The sequence below is a fragment of the Nilaparvata lugens genome, chromosome 6, assembly GCF_014356525.2.
Source record: "Nilaparvata lugens isolate BPH chromosome 6, ASM1435652v1, whole genome shotgun sequence".
In the NCBI taxonomy this organism is placed as follows: Eukaryota; Metazoa; Arthropoda; class Insecta; order Hemiptera; family Delphacidae; genus Nilaparvata; species Nilaparvata lugens.
The window spans coordinates 35,449,156-35,464,954 of NC_052509.1; the positions used below are offsets into that span (position 1 = coordinate 35,449,156).

Genomic DNA, 15,799 nt, shown 5'->3' on the forward strand with positions numbered 1-15,799 from the left:
CTCCACTGCAATTATAACGTGGACCTCACTATAGTTCAGATGTTTCCAGTTAATCATCGTATGCCAGCTGAGGTGTGTGTGTGGTAGTTGAAACGTAATAAAAGTACGTGCAGTAGTTCAGACAACTGGACTAGACAGCCAACTAGACTAGCCGAATAGTCTAGTTACTAGTTGAAGTACTTCAAATACAGTAGCTAGTTGATTTAACTCAATACAAGTAAATTCCAGATTATGCTTAAGAATCAATAAAAAGTTATCATTCAAACATTTAAATTAAAAGAGAAATAAGAACGAAATGATGAAGCATTTGACAACTTACAAGACGAACTATGTCCCTATGATTATGGGCTGCAGCTAGATGTAAAGGGGTGTCATCGCCCCTGTTGGTAGCATTGACACGAGCTCCTCTTTGCAGCAATAGTTCAACTATTTTCAGGTGTCCTTTCTTGCTAGCCCAATGCAGAGGACTGAATCCATGGTCATCACTAAGACAAACATTAAACATGAGTTGTCTAGATGACTAGTTACAGTTTATTTGGAATTCAGGCCTAATGCAAAATCTTATCAGTGGCCAGAAAGATAAAAATATAAAAAAAAATTAACACAACATAATAAAAAATGTGTACTGAGCAGAGAAAGACCATCAAGCACTACCAACAAAAACAAGAAAAATATTCAGTCTTATTCATTTTTTTCAGACGTTCCTAGACTATGATCCTCTGAGAGTAAATATCCAATATGCAATTTCACGATCAATGACCAGGGAAGATCGCGTTTTTCAAAATACACTTTCAACATATAAAACTGGTCAAACAGACCACACTGTTCTTGATCACGATGGCAGCGTCACAGATCTCAAGTATCTTCATTAACAAGTCATTAATATTGTACTTATACACTCTTATCAATCAGCCACTTGGAAATGGACGATTTGAATGCATTGATTGGGCGCACCCTCACTGACTCAAGTGGTTAAACATCTTCTGCGCCAGCACCGGAAAACAGCCCCTCAGCTTAGACAAACGACAGCATGGTACGTCCAAATTTGTCCTTCCCGGGTGTTGTAGAAGTACATTTGCTTTCTTAGCCGTAGTGTTGAAATGTTACACCTCATCTACAGCAGTGAAGCCAGGTCGTAGTGTTCACACATTGAATTGAATTGAAAATGCCTTTATTTACATAATAAAGCAATAAAACCATACACTACAAGAGAATGTATATCAGAAATGTAACAAAAGACAAAAGTTTTGACATAACCCGAAAGGTTGTCTGCCAGGAGTCGGTGTCATGCTATCATTTCATAATTATACTGTATACATTTCATTTCCATCTAATAAAAATTTCAAAATAATGCGAAAGTTTACACACATGCAATTAAATGATTAAACAGAATAAAAATAATCTATTAACCTTTTCAGAAAAATCATAACTTACTTGAAACCGAAAAATAAATACAAGTGAATAAATATACAGTAGAACGTTGATAATTCGGACGTCAATAATCCGTATTCGTATCTGGCAAGAAATAAAATTTTCGTACCTTCAGTCCTCGGCGCTAAGCTCCTTACTTTAGAGCGGGCGACGGGGGAATGGCGCGAAGCGAGGAGAAAGGGAGTGGTCGTCGAACGTGGAGGTCTACCTACCAATAATTGAATACTGTATATGCAATTTTAACAGCTTTATTTCTTGAATAGTGCGTGCTGACCGTTTTTTTAACGTAATTTCGATAATCCGGATAATTTGATAATCCGGATGGAGTCCGGTCCCAATTAATCCGGATTATCGGCGTTCCACTGTAATACTACTTGCTCCACGACTACATATTTTAATAATTGAACTCCCTTATTAACTCATTTCTAACAGAAGCTGCCCTTTCCACATACCGCGCTAGCATACTCCAATCTTTTCCATTTAACCATTCTATCATCTCACAATCTGTATGTTTTTGCCCAGATACATTTTCCGTGCCCCCACTAGAACTGGACAAACCCCTAGGAAATGCTTTATGTCCTCTCGCTGTCTCAAATTACACATAGAGCATTGCCATTGTGTCTCTTCCCTCCCACTACCAAAGTTCAAATTTAGCAGCGCGCCACGTGCCTTGATTATGAAGTCCATCGTCTTTTTATCAAAGTTCAGTTTCAGATAGTTTCTTCCTTTTTCCTTGTCCAGAAGGATATATAGGCTATGAAATTGCGCAGAAGTTGCTCTTTGTAAGCTAGACATAACATTTTCCTCTTTCATTCTCTCACACAACTATTCGAGCTCTCGTTTCCATTCATTCCTGTCTATCGCACGTCCCGCCAACCTACATCCATATTTCTCATCCCAACGTATCCATTCCTAAAACCAAGATGTCCTTTTCTCCGCTAGCTTTCTAGGCAGTCTATTCCGTACCATATTCAAAGCCTTGAAAGTATATTCAACATGCATTCTTAAAACATTTAGAGATGCTGGTTCCATGTCGAGCTCCAACTGCATCTTATCTTGGCAATGATAACATCTTCTTAACGAAAAATCTAGGTAATAATTCGAGTATGTCGCAATACTTGTATCCCCATACTTGTGCTCCATAGACCGCCACCGCCTTCATTACTGCTTCATACACCTTCCATTTCGCTTCTATTCCAATTTCATTTTTCGCTATGAAACTTCTCCAGACCCCATTTATTGCAAACTTAGCCACAGATACGCGTTCTTTCACATGCTCAGCAAATGATATCTTCGGCGTGAGCACAACGCCCAAGTACTTATACCTATTAACCACTTCAATTCTATTCTCATTCAAAAACCATTTCACATAGCTAGCCAAGCGACCTCCTTTCCTGAAAACCATAATCTTAGACTTATCAGTATTGATCTCCAACCCACATCTGTCGCAGTATTCGCTCAAATTATCTATCATGAGTTGTAAAGCTTTTGGCGTTGTGGCAAACAAGACAAGGTCGTCGGCGTATAGTAGGGCCTTCACATTAAGTTCGTCCATCCAAACTCCCTCAACCATGTTTATCAACCACATAAATCATTCACAAACAGAGAAAATAGAATTGGTGATAAGATACATCCTTGCTTTAAGCCTATTAATGTCTCAAAATAGCTGGTCATCTTAGTACCACACCATATGCTAGCTTTGGTAGACTTGTACAATTGGTGGATGATTTTGATGAACTGATTGGATAGCCCTAAATCGTACAGTTTATGGATGAGTGCATTTCTATCAACTTTATCAAATGCGGCTCTCAAATCTACAAAGAAACAGCAAACTTTACCACCTTTCCTTTGCAGTTTCAAGCTAATGATACACGAGAGATTAAATACATTATCCTTGAAGTGATTTGCTTGTTACGAACAAGTGTTTCACAAAGATTTTCAATGTAGCCAACAATTTTTGTCGAAATTACTTGTTCGTAACTATGAAATTTCTACCGAAGTGGAAAGCTATAAAACGCATAAAACGCATATCGTATTCGGAGAATACATTCACAATTAATTCACTATCCGATTCTTCTAAAAGAGTTTCACACAATCAAAAAATATCATAGCTCTTAATAAATCTTATAAAATCATAATCATGCACCTTACCTTTCAAACCTGCTACATCGTAGCCTAACAACTTATAATTAGAACAATCATTATTATCACTTCCGTTGGTAAAACTGTCCTCAAAACCCTGGCAGACAACACTTTCTTATTTATTGAATACAATGTCCGTGTCAGTCCAAATGGAACATCTCTTTTATTTTAGTTAGTCCATCTTGTTTTCCAGCCTTCAATCCGTCCTCGTCCGAATAAGTGAACACTTGGAAAGTGTATGAAAAGTCTATCCACGTTGACATTCACTTTTATTCCTTCTACTGATCGGGACAGCTCTTTTTTGCATTCGAAGAGTATTGCACGTGTACGGCGAGTTTCGATACTATAGTCCCTATGAACGACAAAACTTGAACCTTTCAGCCTATATATGTTTTTAAAGATGCAGTCCAAGTCCCTATCCACTGGTATGTGAGCTATTAAGGGAGCACCATACTTCTTCGCACCTAGGATGTGTGCTCGATTCACACCTATATCTTTATCACACTTTAAAACCTTTGTACAAAAATCCTTAATCAAAGCATCGCAACGTACATCATTTTTACTGTACTTGAGTCCCTTAAAATCAAGTTATTTCGTCTGGACCGATCCTCTAAGTTATTCACTCTTCTTATCAGTTTATAATTAACTTCTTTTAGCGAACGCAGTTCGTCCTTGATCTTTTTGTTTTCTGCGTTGAGCTCCTCGAAGCACTGCATTATGCCCTTTAAATCTGATTTTGTAGCCAACGAACTCAGTTTCTCATTAAGCAACTTGCTAAGTACAGATTACATGTTTTCTAATTGTTGATCCATGTGTGGAAGAGCACTCGATGATGAATTAACACCTGACGAGGAAACTGTAGAACGTTTTTACTCCTGCTTCTCACCGTCCGGCGAACTGAGAATACGTTTCTCTCTTTTACTGCTCGATGATGCAAAATATTTATCAACCGTATTTTGCATTCGTTTAAATGTTCAGTAAATCAACAGTAATTATAACTTTCACAACAAAACAAACCGTCACAAAGTTAGAATTTTAAGTAGGTTAGAATTTTAACACGAACAGACGTTTCAACAACAAGTAGATAAAGCGATAAGAGACAGTAACTAAAGTCGACCGACCTCTGCCGTGGCTGATAGCCGACCGAATTGTTCACACATCACAATGTGAGGATGCCCAATCTGCATCATCTTGCTATATGTGATGATTCTAAGGGCCGGTTTCCGAGCTCGGGATTTAGCTAAGTTCTAGACCGTCAAAACTAGAGTTTAAAGGCTTTAAACTCTGGAGTCAAAAAATTGTCTTTCCGAGTCAGAGCGTTAACTTAGTCGAGGACCCAAATAGACCCTGGAGTTTAGAGATCACGTTAGACCCTGGAGTTTATAATTTAGCTTTCTGAGTGAAGGGCTTATAAGTCCAGGTCTTGAATTAGATTCTCACCTCTTTCCCAGTCAAGTATTTATCGAAAATCGGCAAGTCCAGAACTTGAAACAGCGTGATTTTAAACCCTCGACTGAGGTAGTTTTTAAAATTATTGGCCGGTTTCCGAGCTCGGGATTCAGGTAAGTTCTAGATTTTGAACAGCTGGAGTCAGAAAATTGGCTTACCAAAACGGGGCGTAGTTGTAGTCAAAGTCACGTTTGAATTAAATTTCGAAAAACTAGAAAATTGAACACAAAATGAAATAAAGAGAAAATAGTGTAAAGTTTCAGCTATTTTGAATTATTTAGGAATGTTTAATTTCGTCAAGGAAAAAGGTTTCCAATTATAGAAATGGGAAAACAGATATTATTTATTTTGCTACAAATATTTACAGCGACTACGCCCCGTTTTGGTAAGCCAATTTTCTGACTCCAGCAGTTCAAAATCTAGAACTTACCTGAATCCCGAGCTCAGAAACCAGCCTCAAGTTCTGGACTTGAACTGAGCAAACACATCTCAGTTATTGTTTTGGAGTAAATGAAAATACATGTTTCAAGTCTTGAAAATGACATCACTGTTGAAACATGTTATGATTAAATTAAAAAAAAAGTGTAGGCCTACATAGATTATTTTGATTTTCTGAATATATACGAAGCTCAGAAGATATTGTAATTGATTTGATAATTATTATAATATGGCATAAGTAAAGTATGGTCGTGATGAGAATTTATATTGAAATCAGTCAGGGTACGGGCAACTATATAATACAAAAATAGCTTTTCTAAAAGCACTATACACCTGAATTGTTTCAGGCGTCTTCTTCATCTTTATCTAACCCAATGTGCCGTTTTCACAGCGTTGGGTGGTCGCCTCGGATCCATCTCCACTGCTCTCTGTCCATAGCCATTCTCCTCAACTGATTCACGGTCTTACCTCTTTCTGCTCCTATCCGTGAAACAGTTGCCTCCCATGTCACATGTGGTCTTTCTGTAGGTCGTCTGCCTTGTGTCCTGGCCTCCGTGTATTGCGAGGCTTTGTCTTCATTCATTCTGAGATGTCCATGCCAGGTGAGTGTTCGTTCTTCAATTATTGTTTCTACTGCTTTAATGTTCAATTCTTCTCTTATGCGGTTATTCCACACTGTCTTCTCTTGTTTTGCCAACTATTCTTCGGAGACATTTCATTTGCACAGCATTTATTTTTGGATTTTATCTCTTTTATTGGCTGTTCAACTTTCAATTCAATACAATAGGATGGGCCCAATGATTAAAACATAAACTTTTGATTTTACTTTTCTACTCACCTCAGCCTTTGCAAAAATGTTTCTACTGAGTGAATAGAATGCATGAATAGATTTTTGAGTGCTTTGTCTAACTTCTTGCAGCTTGGCAGTGCGGTGTATGTTTGTGCCCAAGTACTGGTAGTTGTCAGTCTGCTTTAAACCTAGCGCCGCAGTGCAGGATGGTTTCTTAGAGCTTGGCGTTGTTGTCATTCGAGATGGGTGTCTGGCTTGGAAGTGTTTCGGCCGCATTGCAGGATGACAGGATGTCAATCAATCAATTAGTTGAAAACAATCATTATTACATGGAAATTCAAGTGAAATACTGTAAATTTACATATGTAAATTCTTGAATTCCCTTCTATTCTTCTAATTGGTGATTTCTGTAGGGAGAGCATTTAAAATATTTGTTATCATATACTGAGGGCTTGTCTCAAAGAATGTAGTTCTATGGGCCTGACACTAAACTGGCCTGAGGTTTAAGGCATCTGGTGTGAAAAATATTTTGTCTCATAGGTCTACCAAAAGCCTTCTAAATTTTTATCATTGACTACAATTAATACGATAGGCTATTAATCATAATGAAGTTTTAATCATATTTAAATTACACATGTAAATAGAAATGTATTTCTCACTTTGAATGTATAAATTAGTAGGCCTATAAATAGATAGAATTAATAATGAATAAAACAAACAAGTTTATAAAAAAAACATTTAATATAGGCTATACTTTCAACTTTTTATGAGCGCTCAAAGTTGAAAAATGTACATTCGTCAAGTAAAAAGCCAAATTTCAAACAATTTGAACGCTCATAAAAAGTTCAAAAAAGTCAAACAAAGGAACCAACAAATCAAGTTTATATGAATCTTATTAGAATGTGTTTTTCCTCTTGCCAACCATAGGTGATAATTACCTATTTAGTTACTAGCTGGCCCGGCGAACTTCGTACCGCCAAATAGTTGATACATCTCATGACAAACTTTAGCTGGATGCACACCTCAAAGCCTATAACCCATACTAACAATCCTCAAATTCAAACCATTCTATTATTTTTTATTGACCAAATAATCAGTTCAGCATACTATTCCATTCGTGTACGAATAAAATCATTAATGTAAAGCCGTGTCCACACTGAACAAATGTTGGAGAAACATGTTTGTTGAAAAAGTTTCTTCTTCTTCTTTGGCTTTACAACCCAGTGCGGGTCACAGCCTCTCTCAACTTCTGCCTCCAAGCATTCCTGTCCAACGCTGCACTTCTCCATCTCCGCACACCTATCACTGAGGCGTCATTATTCACCACATCCATCCATCTCGTTTTTGGACGTCCTCTCTTTCTCCGACCGTACAGTCTTCCTTCCATAAACATCTTTGGCGGGTATGCGTCGTCAGCTCTCATCGGGTGCCCTGCCCATCTTAACCTGCGTACTCGCATCAAGGTTACCACATCTGCGTGCTGGTACAACCTGTACAACTCTTCATTGTGTCGCCGGCGCCAGGCTCCCGATTCCTGTACACCCCCAAAGATCCTCCTCAGGATTTTCCTCTCAAACACGCCAAGCATTTTTTCGTCTGCTAGTATGGTCGCCCATGTCTCGCTACCGTATAACAGAATAGGCAAAATGATAGTCCGGTAGAGCATCAGCTTGGTCTTTCTACTCAGAGTTTGGCTCTTCAAAATATTGGACATGACAGAATAGCATCTATTAGCTAGCAATACTCTTCTCCTCACCTCTCTGCTTGTATCATTTTTGGCATTTATAGAAGATCCTAGATATATAAACTCTTCCACAATCTCAAAATGCTTTCCATTAATTTCAATTAGTGCTTCCTGTTCATGCGTGCCCCCGCGTGCGTGTTCATTATAATGCCCCCGAGCCACCAGCCACCAGCCGTTGAAAAAGTTTGGGCAAATTTTATTATGTTTGGCAAACAATGTTTGCCCGTGGCCAGTCTGGACGCGTCACCAAACAAAATATTTGTTAGTGGGAAGAACAGGTTTTATGTTTTACAGCTGTCAACACTGAAAATGTTTGGAAAAACAGTATTTTTTTGTTTGACAATGATTATCCAAGCTTTATAAAATTTTTGCCCCTGAGTTCCTCAACAAACATGTATGTCGAACATTTGTTCAGTGTGGACACGGCTTAATAGTTGGTGTCAGTGAGAGTCAAATAATTTTATTTGAGGATAAAAACGCTAACATGACTAATTCGACTGTAATATCATATTGTTACACGTTCAGTAGTTTTTTGGGATGAACACGTACAGCTTAGCATACGTTTACGATAAAAATAATCATAACTTACAAATTAATTATTGATCACGCATATTATTAATCGACGTGTAGTTTAATCTATGCTAACTTTTTTATAAATCACATGTGCTCCCAAGATCACACCTTTCACTTACTCAAAACATGCAGGGGATTTAAAACTCATAAAAAAAATCGAATGCGTGACCTTGGAAAATAGCTGGAAAATTTATTTCTTCACAAACTTTTTAAATAATTGGTGAGTGACGATGAACCCTGATATCGGAATTATAATTATTGGAGAATCAAGGGTTTCGATAGAAATCAATGGTAAAAAATGTATCAGTAATAACTTAAAATACCAACTTTTATATAAAAATTGCAGGTAACTCGTGCTCCGCAAGGGTCAAAATAGAAACTTGATATACTGAAATTATATAAAAGGAATTGAAAATAGGCCTATAACCATCGTCGATAAATGAAGTATTGAAAAAGATCGATTAATAATAATTGTGAATAAGTAACTGAATATATGTGACTAAAATATATGTAACTGAATGAGTAATCTGTTTAATCTGATGCACTATATTTTTATGAAAATTATCCAACAATCAGTATTTAAATTTATATCTCAATATGGACTTCCTATGTGCTTATTGTGCAGCAGTTTGTATTTTTAGATATAGTTGAATTCAGCATGCTGGAAAATTGAATCGTAGGCTATATCTCCTTGTTGCTCATTTTCCCGTGCATATTCTAAATTTACAGCAATTCGAGTTCTACGACCAAAGTTTGAACGTCGTTCATACCGCGGCATTATTATAAAGGTGCGTACAGATATACGCGCCGCGAACATGAGCAATTCACTTTTAATCAGCTGACTATATCTGTATTTTTACAGAAACGGTAAGATACAGATAAAAAAAGCTTGGCATCAGCTGATTAAAAGTGAATTGCTCATGTTCGCGGCGCGTAAATCTGTAATCACCTTTGGAATTAAAATTTTGTGAATCAGTAGAAAGAAAAAAAACAGATCTACCGACGGCTGTTGGATGACGCAATGATTATAACAGCTGATTTTTATTTTTGTGTGTGGTCAGCTCACAAATCTTCTCCCATAAGGATTAGAGATGTAAACTTCGAAGGACCGTAGGAAAGAGTCCTGAAGTCGGACCATACATTTGATAGGCCAGAAACCTGCTCCTGAACATAACAAACAACTAAATAAAAATCATCAAATTCGGTGCACACATAAGTTATTGAACGTCAAAATTTGAGGCTCGATTTTTATTTATATAGATTATATAGATTGTCGTTAAAAAAATATCGAAAAAGCTATATGGTATATTGAGCATGAAATCATACCCATTGCTATATGAAGATATCATGACTGAAGGGGTGTTTGAGGGTAGTGCATGTATTTTCAAAAGTGCTGAATATAAATTCGTATTTCTTGTTGTGTACCGTCCACCGCATGATAATAATTTCTACAATTTCATTGAAATATTGGAGCAATTGTTGATCCAACTCGAAAGTTTGAATGTTCCTATTTTAATATGTGGAGATATGAATATCGATGGCAATATTGATTCTGTATATAGAAGATGTTTTTTTGATGTGTTGGAATCCCACAAATTGTTGAATGTTATAAAAATGAACACTAGAGTGACTCCAAATGTATCAACACAAATTGATTATATACTGATAAGTGAGAACTTAAAACAAGTACAAAGCGGCTGTATAGACACACCCTTGTCTGATCATAGATGGCTTTACATAGATATAGATGTGCATGTTAATACCAAGTTATGCATGAAAATAGAGAGAAATAGAATTACAAGACTGGGTATGGACGAATTCTTTGGAAGACTTGGCATGATTAAATGGATGGACATGGATGGTGAAAAGTCTTGTGACGAATTGTTCAATAAATTTTATAACGATTATAGATACTGTTTTGAAATATGTTTTCCAAAAAAGATCTATAAGATTAATAACTCATTTGATATGAGTTGGATTGACAATGACATATTATTGTCAAAAGAAAAATTAAAAGAAATGTATTGGAGGACTCGGCAAGCTGGTGATGAGAGAGCTAAGTTGGAGTATTGTAATGCAAAGAGACAGCACTCACAATTGGTTTCTGGTAATAGGAGGGCATTCTACCGAGATAAAATAATAAAGTCAAGAAATATCAGCAAAGAATCATGGAGAGTTGTTCACAGTCTGACAAGGGATACTTTCATCCATAATAATATGAGGTTGAAAATAGACGATGAGCCAGTTAATGATCCCATTAAGATTGCACAAGAGTTCAATAAATATTTCTATGAGGAGGTAAAGAGCCTTGTTGGTGATGAATTACACAATCAAGATATTATAGAGGATGGTTGCGAGCAAATCGATGGTCGTCAATTTCAATTAAGATCAACTTGTGCCGATGAAGTGATTGAAATTATTGATAGAGTGTGCAATAAACCAAGTGCTGGAGTTGACAATATCCCATGTAGACTAGTTAAAGCCTCAGCGCATATTATAGCTGAACCTTTGTCGTTGATTATTAATAAGTCATTTGAAGAAGGGAAGTTTCCAGAAGCGATTAAAACATCTAAACTGGTCCCAATATATAAAAAGAATGAAAAAGATGTAGTAAGCAACTATAGACCTGTAGCTGTACAATCAGTCTATTCCAAAGTTTTTGAAGTTGCTTATCTGGACAGATTGATTCCATATTTGGAGCAACACCGATTGATAAGTGGTAGACAATTCGGATTCCGTAAGAAAAAAAGCACAGCAGATGCAATTTTTTCCTTATTAACTGCAGTGTACGATAAAGTAGATTGTACGGACGAGGTGTACACAATATTCTACGATATGACCAAGGCATTCGATTGTGTTAATCACAGAAGGTTGAAGCTAAAACTTGTCAAGTATGGAATCACAGGAAAACCCTTGGATTGGATAATGACTTACTTGGAAAACCGACAACAACTGGTCACTGTGAGTCACATGGGAAAGGATAATGTTATTCGACATAAATAAGATCACAAGTGCAACAGGATGTTAACATAGGAGTGCCGCAAGGCTCAAATATGGGTCCAGTTCTTTTCCTGCTTTTTTGAATGATCTTCCAACTTCAGTACAAGCGGGGGAGATTTGGATGTTTGCAGATGATGTGTGTCACCTCTTAGTAGACAGGAATTCTTCTGAAGCAATTAAGAAAACGCAACAAGGTTTGAATGAGATGAGTATATGGTGCACAGAAAATAAGCTGGTACTAAACCAAAAGAAAACGTGTGTGATGCAGTTCCATAATGTTAAGAAAAGAGACTTTAGTCCACGTTTGCGCATTGGTGATCAACACTTGCAATTGAATGAAAATGCCAAATACTTGGGAGTACACATTGCTGACAATCTACGTTGGGAAGAACACATTAATAATGTTGCTAAGAGATTAAACGTAGTGTGTTGCCTTGCACGTCGCCTGCAGAAAGTAGTGGACACTGAAGTATTGATGAAAGTTTATTATGGCTGCTTCCACAGTGTTTTAACATATGGCATCATATTCTGGGGAATTGCACAGAAGCAAAAAGAGTATTCTTACTGCAAAAAAGAATAGTCAGAATTATAAGTGGTGCACACTATATTGAACATTGCAAACCAATATTCAGGAAGTTACAAGTGTTAACATTAACGGATGTGTACATACTGGAGTCAGCGACAACAATCCTGAAATATCCTGATCATTTTGAAAGAAACTCCAGCATTCACCACCACAATACTAGGCAGAGAGGGAACGTCCACATAGATAGACAACGGACAACACTAGCCTTGAATAGTACAAGGAATGTAGCCAGCAGGGTGTTTAACAGGCTCCCCTTAGACATAAGGAGGTATAGTGATCCTGCAATCTTCAGAAAATCTTTGAAGACATATCTGCTGGAAAAGAACTACTATTCCATGAAAGAGTTCTGGGAGGACGTCTGACCTCAAGTTGAATCGGACAAATGACGACCACGGCTGCAAAGCTTCCAGTGGGATCATCACAAGTATGCAAGTAAGTAAGTATATCTCGGAAACTGAAGCTGCGTTTACACCGGAGTTAATAACACGAGTTATTAACAAAAAGTTAATTACTTGACTGAATCGTCAAAAATTTCTCTTGAAATAGCTCATGTTTCTAACAGGAAATTCCTTGTTATTAACAAGATCTTGTTATCAATATAATTGACTTCCATATGATTTCATTTAACGAGAGTATTGATATGATATAACAGCCGGAATAAAAAGCAAAAAATTGTCATCAAATTTGAATTGAAACATGTGTGTGATCATTATTAACATAACACATTTCCTTTGATCTTTACCGACTCTCGATGGATAATATAGAACTTGTTAATAACAAGGAATTTTCTGTTGAAAACATGAGTTATCAACTTTTTTCAAGAAAATTTTTGTCGATTCAGTCAAATTGACAACTTTTTATTAATAACTCATGTTGTCAACTCCGGTGTAAACGCAACTCAACATGATGTTATTGACTTTTGTAACTAGTAGTTCTGTGAACAGTAGACCTCACGCAGTATTCTCATCCACAAGTTGTACCTGATTGGAACTATAAACCGTATGGAAATACAGCAATAGACTGGCTTCTCCACACATCTGTGCAAAGACCTTAAAGAGATAAGGTCTTGCATCTTTAAGGTCTTTGCATCTGTGCAATCACTTGTCAGCTGATTTATGATTTCATCCACAAGTTGTACCTGATTGGAACTATAAACCTTATGGAAATACAGCAGTAGACTGGCTTCTCCACACATCTGTGCAAAGACCTTAAAGAGATAAGGTCTTGCATCTTTAAGGTCTTTGCATCTGTGCAATCACTTGTCAGCTGATTTATGATGAATAATTTTATTCTATAGTCTGATACTCTAATATTGGCGTATGAAGGAGGGTCCTTTTTCCTTTTATATTATTCTTGAAAAGCAAAATTTCCAAAAACCTTGTCTATACGTCGACGCGCAATTAAAAAAGGAACATACCTGTCAAATTTCATGAAAATCTATTACCGCGTTTCACCGTAAATGCGCAACATATACCCATTCAAACATTAAGAGAAATCCCAAACCGTCGACTTGAATCTTAGACCTCACTTCGCTCGGTCAATTAACCAGTTGATAACAGAAATGTTAAAAATTTGTTTTATTAACTCCGGTGTAAACGCAGCATAAGATTTTTACTGGAAATTTGTTGTTGCAAATTATAATAATATGTTGAATCTTTTGGTTTTCCGCAGTTACAGTACAACTTCTGTGAAACACTCTGTCACTCTGTATAGTCTATGCTCTATAAATATAATATTACCTATTCATAAAATGAATTTTCATGTTTGATTTCTTTTTTAATTTTTTTTTTAGTAGGAATGATTTTGGAACTCGGATTATTATAAATATAAGGTATTTATTTAGTATGACTAATAACAAGAAATATACAAACATAAGTAACTTAACCTACAAATAAAACATTTTCCTTTCAGACATTATGTAAATAAATAACATATTATCTATAAAGAAACTAAAAAAAAAAAATGCTTCAACTGGTTGAGATTTGGGGCTTTGCAATTAATCGCCTTCGATATCAGTGGAGTTAAGCTATAATTTTTTTAATTCATCATAGGCTAGTTTTATATGAACAGCAATTGGAAAATCAAAACAAATACTGTACCATAATAAATTAAATCCAATTAAGATTCAAGTAGGCGGTATGTATATTGCTATCTAGGTCTCAACTCCTTATTTGGAAAACTAAAATTGGCCATGAACACAACGTTATTTTCTGACAGCTACGTCCCCCACTATCTACCATCCTACTAGTGATGAAACCTACTCAAATAAATTGTGAAAACAGGTGCAATTTCTGCAATATATATTCACCACAAACACCTATGCAGTCAAGTCTTATGAAAAATGTTTAAAATTTTGACAAATAAAATAGTTATTAATTTTAATAGCTCTTACCCTTGATTCATGTCATGCTCCGTGTCATCTAACCAAACACGAACCTGCATAACATTTCCTTCCCTGCACCAGTGGAAAATATCTTCCATTTTGATATTTTCTGTAATAAACACAAAAATATTCTATATTCTTGCCAAACCTAAACACTCACATTGACTCAAAACACTTGCAAAAGTCTACAAAAAATAATACGGTAATATAATTATGATAAGCAAGTCCACAGAACACTATGACTAAAAAAAACTGGATTCCAATTTAGCAGCACACATATTTCACTTTTTTATGAATGACTGCTTATTTAAAAAACACAACCGCTACAAAATAAAATTTATTTAAGATAAAACTTTGGCAAAATAAAATTTTGGATATAGACTGTATCTCGTCTACCTCACGACTTGTCCTGAATCCTGAAACCACGACAACAGAATAGGTACAGAATGGAAACTGTCAATACAACGCCTATCTAACCTATCTAACTTTTTACATGGCACAAAATACTATATAGACCAACGAGCTTAAAATAGTATACCATAGAGCGGCTGTTGTGTGCTTTGAGCGCTCTCAATGTGTTACACGGCGAACTAAGGGCAGCCATGACAGAGAGAGGCAAGAAGAGCCTCTTTTGCCAGCAGCTTCTCTTCGTCCCAGAAACAGAGTAACGACACAGAGAAGGGATCTTCTCTGTGGTAACGGCCAGCAACAGTCACAGTTATAACATAGTTATTGAAAAGTATTCTTTGAGTACCTATAGTGAGGTCCATGTTATAATGGTAGTGTACGATTTGCAATGGTGTTGCTATTCTTGTCTATCGTTCAACAAATGTGAAAGAGTTAGGGGTTGGTTTTTATTTAGGTTATATTTAATAATGTTTTATTAGGATAGGTTAGGTTTTTGCTTTAAAATTGCAATATGCTAGAAGGGGCTAGGGTGTAGGTAGAGTTATGTTTTTTGATGTTTCAAAGGTAAAAGGATAGGTTAGGGGGTTAGGATTTTGCTTTGAACCACATGTTTGTGAACATGTTAATGAAATGAACCACATGTTTGTGAACATGTTCATGAAATGAACCACATGTTTATGTTTTGTTCTAAAGATGACAAATAAATCTGACAACTGACAAATTAATTGATCACACATATCATTAATCGACATGTAGCTTAAGCTACCATTATGTTATCTTTTTGCATAAATCACATTTTTCTCCCGTTCACTCCTTTCACTTACTTAAAACATGCAGGGGATTTAAAACACTTGT

At 36.3% G+C, this 15,799-nt stretch overlaps 1 protein-coding gene across 3 annotated transcripts in view; it reads right to left on the reverse strand.

Annotated features, from left to right (window-relative positions):
• LOC111056781 (integrin-linked protein kinase) overlaps positions 1–15,799 on the reverse strand; it is a 138,203-nt gene that overhangs the window by 43,304 nt on the left and 79,100 nt on the right. Inside the window, exons 1-3 of one of the 3 annotated variants that reach the window (XM_039430704.1) lie at positions 14,933–15,046; positions 14,546–14,645; positions 320–485 (exon numbers count right to left, since the gene is read on the reverse strand). In XM_039430704.1, coding sequence (XP_039286638.1) covers positions 320–485; positions 14,546–14,634 — 255 coding nt within the window. In that variant the 5' untranslated portion in view covers positions 14,635–14,645; positions 14,933–15,046. Of the gene's footprint in view, positions 1–319; positions 486–14,541; positions 14,646–14,932; positions 15,047–15,799 lie in introns of those variants that run through there. The other 2 variants (XM_039430703.1, XM_039430705.1) reach the window with 2 other exon arrangements.